At 31.1% G+C, this 3,945-nt stretch overlaps 1 protein-coding gene across 1 annotated transcript in view; it reads left to right on the forward strand.

Moving 5' to 3' along the window:
* Nucleotides 1-3,945, forward strand: part of LOC106470566 (cilia- and flagella-associated protein 57-like) — a gene marked incomplete at its 3' end in the record, with an annotated part of 22,019 nt that overhangs the window by 11,054 nt on the left and 7,020 nt on the right. The window contains exons 6-7 of the mRNA XM_022399169.1: nt 750-889; nt 2,648-2,813. Coding sequence (XP_022254877.1) covers nt 750-889; nt 2,648-2,813 — 306 coding nt within the window. The remainder of the gene's footprint in view (nt 1-749; nt 890-2,647; nt 2,814-3,945) is intronic.

Raw genomic sequence — 3,945 nt, forward strand, 5'->3', positions numbered from 1 at the left:
TATATGTGTGTTTGTATTGTCAGTAAAGTTATATATGTGTGTGTTTGTATTGTCAGTAAAGTTATATATGTGTGTGTGTGTGTGTGTGTGTGTTTGTATTGTCAATAGTTATATATTTGTATGTATGTGTTTACATTGTCAGTAAAGTTATATATTTGTATGTGTGTGTGTTTGTATTGTCAGTAAAGTTATATATGTGTGTGTTTGTATTTTCAGTAAAGTTATATATTTGTATGTGCTTGTTTGTATTGGCAGTAAAGTTATATATGTGTGTGTTGGTATTGTCAGTAAAGTTATATATTTGTATGTGCGTGTTTGTATTGGCAGTAAAGTTATATATGTGTGTGTTTGTATTGTCAATAGTTGTATATTTGTATATGTGTGTTTGTATTGGCAGTAAAGTTATATATTTGTATGTATGTGTGTATATTGTCAGTAAAGTTATATATTTGTATGTGTGTGTTTGTATTGTCAATAGTTATATATTTGTATGTGTGTGTTTGTATTGGCAGTAAAGTTATATATGTGTGTGTTTGTATTGTCAGTTCCTACATATTCGGATATAAGGTGTATATAAGTATATATATATCATTTTTTATTTTACTATGAAATAAATATCATATATCCTGTGGATAATCTAAGTTATTATTTCTACATGTTAAGTTTAAATTCTACAGTAGTACATGTATCTCAGGTGTTCTAAGTCAGGGTATCTTTGTTTTGTTTAATAAGACTTTTTGCATTTACAGACTCGGCAACCAAGCTTTGACTTTTTATCTCATTCTAACCACTTCGGTTCCATTTTGGGATTAGATATTTGTGTACGAAAACCTCTGATAGCTACTTGCTCTACTGACAAATCTATTCACATATGGAATTTTGAAAAAAGGTATAATTTTTCCAGAAAATCTCAGTTTTGTATTTTTAACCCTGCTGTTGAAAACTTTTGCTACCATGTATAATTATAAATGTCATAAATATTTGACTTATTTGGTTTTTCTTTTCACTTTGTTGTTAAAGACATGTTTAACACATTTCTCAAGCTTACAGTTTAGTAAAGACATGAGGATAAAATCATTTCAGCTAATGTTACAGACTTTTGATTCAGGATAATTCATGTATGATGAACAATGATGATAATGTGTATTAATAGCAATACCTAACCTCAGTTAGATTGTCTTCAGTTATGTGATTTTAATTATTGATTAGGATCTGCAGTGGTTCCAAGTATTATGGTTTCTACGTTTCTACTTAAGAGATGTGTATCTTATATCATGAAAGATGCTGTTAACTGTGTAGTTAACTTTGATACGTTGACGCTACAGTTTAGAAGTGTTACTGTAGTTAAGTTACAGTGCTATTCTAACAAGTCAGGCATATAATTAAAAACAGATAATTGTTTGATGTATCGACTCTTAATCTTACTTTTATTATACACAACATCAAGATGGTGGTACTGCATATATGCAACACACTAACTTTGTTGTTGTCAGAAGACAAACCATAAACTAGTTATTTTTCTATTTTCGTGTAATTTACAATAAAATTCATTATACGCAATTAAGATAAAGACATAACAAATACTATGTTTGACCATATTTGACATTCTTTGACCAGTGTATTGGCTGCTTATTTATACTGAAATATCCAACCCTGACTGATGTTTTCTATACTATCATGAAATCTGACGTAGAAGGTGATTTGGATGTATGGTCTAGATTTTCTGACAGGATTCTGTCTGTAGGTTCAAGAATTAATTATCAGGAATCTCTTACCCTAAAGTTTCTGGATTTAGATTATTGTAAAAACAAAGCCTTGACAAATAATTTAGGAATCTCTACCCCACTGTCTTTGGATTTAGATTATTGTACAAACAAAGCCTTGACAAATAATTCAGGAATCTCTACCCCACTGTCTCTGGATTTAGATTATTGTAAAAACAAAGCCTTGACAAATAATTCAGGAATCTCTACCCCACTGTCTCTGGATTTAGATTATTGTAAAAACAAAGCCTTGACAAATAATTCAGCATAATTGGTGAATTATGTAAGTTATAAGGTTTATGATATTTGAATACTATTTTCTGATGCTCATTGATTAAAATATGTATTTGTTGTTATCTCATAGAGGTGTAGAGTTATAATGTTGCAATCTATTTTAAAATGTCGGTGGAGTTCAAGTAAGTGCATATACTATAAAATATTACTATAATTGTTGCTTTCCTCTAAATGTTTTTTACTTACCTTCTCTTACACTTCCCACCCTTCTTCCCCACTTCTCCAGTGCTCACACCTTCTACAGAGGGTATCACATGTGTCACGTGAGCATATCATGCTACTATTGGTTAAGAGATGATGCATGATGATTCACATGAGAGGCATGTTGGAATATAGTAATTCCTCTAGGATGGGGGGGGGGGAGGAAGTGGAAGGCTTATGGAATGCTTAAAGAAAAAGTTCGCATATAGAGGGCAGCACTGAACAAGAATAGTTAATCTTGTGTGTAGAGGTAAGTACCTATCGGAAATGCATTTTCAGTATAGGAAAATTGTTACTTTACTTCTAAGACATTTTTATGTACCAATATAAAATTAAGTCACTAATATGTATAATTAATAACTTACTTAACTTTTGTCTGACTTTCACAGATGTCTTGATGTTCATAAAACATTCCAGGAAGAAGTGTACTGTGTGGCTCTACATCCATCCGGGCTTTTTCTCGTGGCAGGCTTCAAGGACAAACTGCGTGTACTTACAGTTCTAATTGATGATTTGAGAGTCGAAAAAGAGTTCCCAATTAGGAGTTGTAAGGAAGTAAGATTTTTCTATACAGGTTGTATAATGGATGCATAGATTAAAGTTAAATACTCTAATATTTATTGTAGAACTGTTAAATCATTTGTCAAATTATTACTTCAAGTGGAGTCACTGTTGTCTTACAGAACATAGACCTATCTAAGTAACAGAAGTAATACTCATACATATACAGGTAGTATTGGTAACCCATTTATGATAGTTTTTGAGGATATTTTATAATTTGAATTCTATTCCTTCTGGTTTTAGGTACAGTTGAATAGATTTAAAAAATAGTTAGTAATTAAAAAACAATTGCAGAAGAATATAAGCCAAGTTCTGACCTGTAATTCGTCATAGCTTGTTTCACAGTTTATATATGTAGTATTTCCTTTAACCCTTTGGATGCTATAATTGGATTTATCTGATTTGACATTTATAGCTGTTTGGTGCTACAAAAACTTTTCCTCATAGTGTGACAGTCGGGTTACTCACATTTCTTTGTATTTCTAGTCTTAATACTGCATGTGTGCACATCTAAGAGCCAAAGTACAAGTGGTCAGTTTCGATATAAAAAAAGTCTAAAAAAGTCAAATTCACTTTTGAGAACCCACCCAAAATTTAATTGTGTACTCAAAGGGTTAACCATAGAATTTCTGATGGGTGTATAGTCTTCTAAACCATTAATCTACCTAACCACTTGTGAGCCCATGATTTTGTTGTTTATAGAGTCGTCAGTAATAGCATACGAGTCACACAAAGTTTGTAAACAACAATACAGTTAATATCGTTCATTTAATTACTGCTTTTGTTTACTTTTTTTTTACATAAGAAAAATGTTTTTCTCCCTTATTGTCACTTCTTGACATAAGTGTTTCAAAACCTTAAAGTTACTCAGTGTAATGGAATATATCATCATTCACAAGCAGTGAACAGTATATAAACAAGTTGTTAATTCACAAACAGTGAACAGTATATAAACAAGTTGGTAATTCACAAGCAGTGAACAGTATATAAACAAGTTGGTAATTCATCAGCAGTGAACAGTATATAAAGAAGTTGGTAATTCACAAGCAGTGAACAGTATATAAAGAAGTTGGTAATTCACAAGCAGTGAACAGTATATAAAGAAGTTGGTAATTCACAAGCAGTG

The sequence above is a fragment of the Limulus polyphemus genome, unplaced genomic scaffold (genome assembly GCF_000517525.1).
Source record: "Limulus polyphemus unplaced genomic scaffold, Limulus_polyphemus-2.1.2 Scaffold4088, whole genome shotgun sequence".
In the NCBI taxonomy this organism is placed as follows: domain Eukaryota; kingdom Metazoa; phylum Arthropoda; class Merostomata; order Xiphosura; family Limulidae; genus Limulus; species Limulus polyphemus.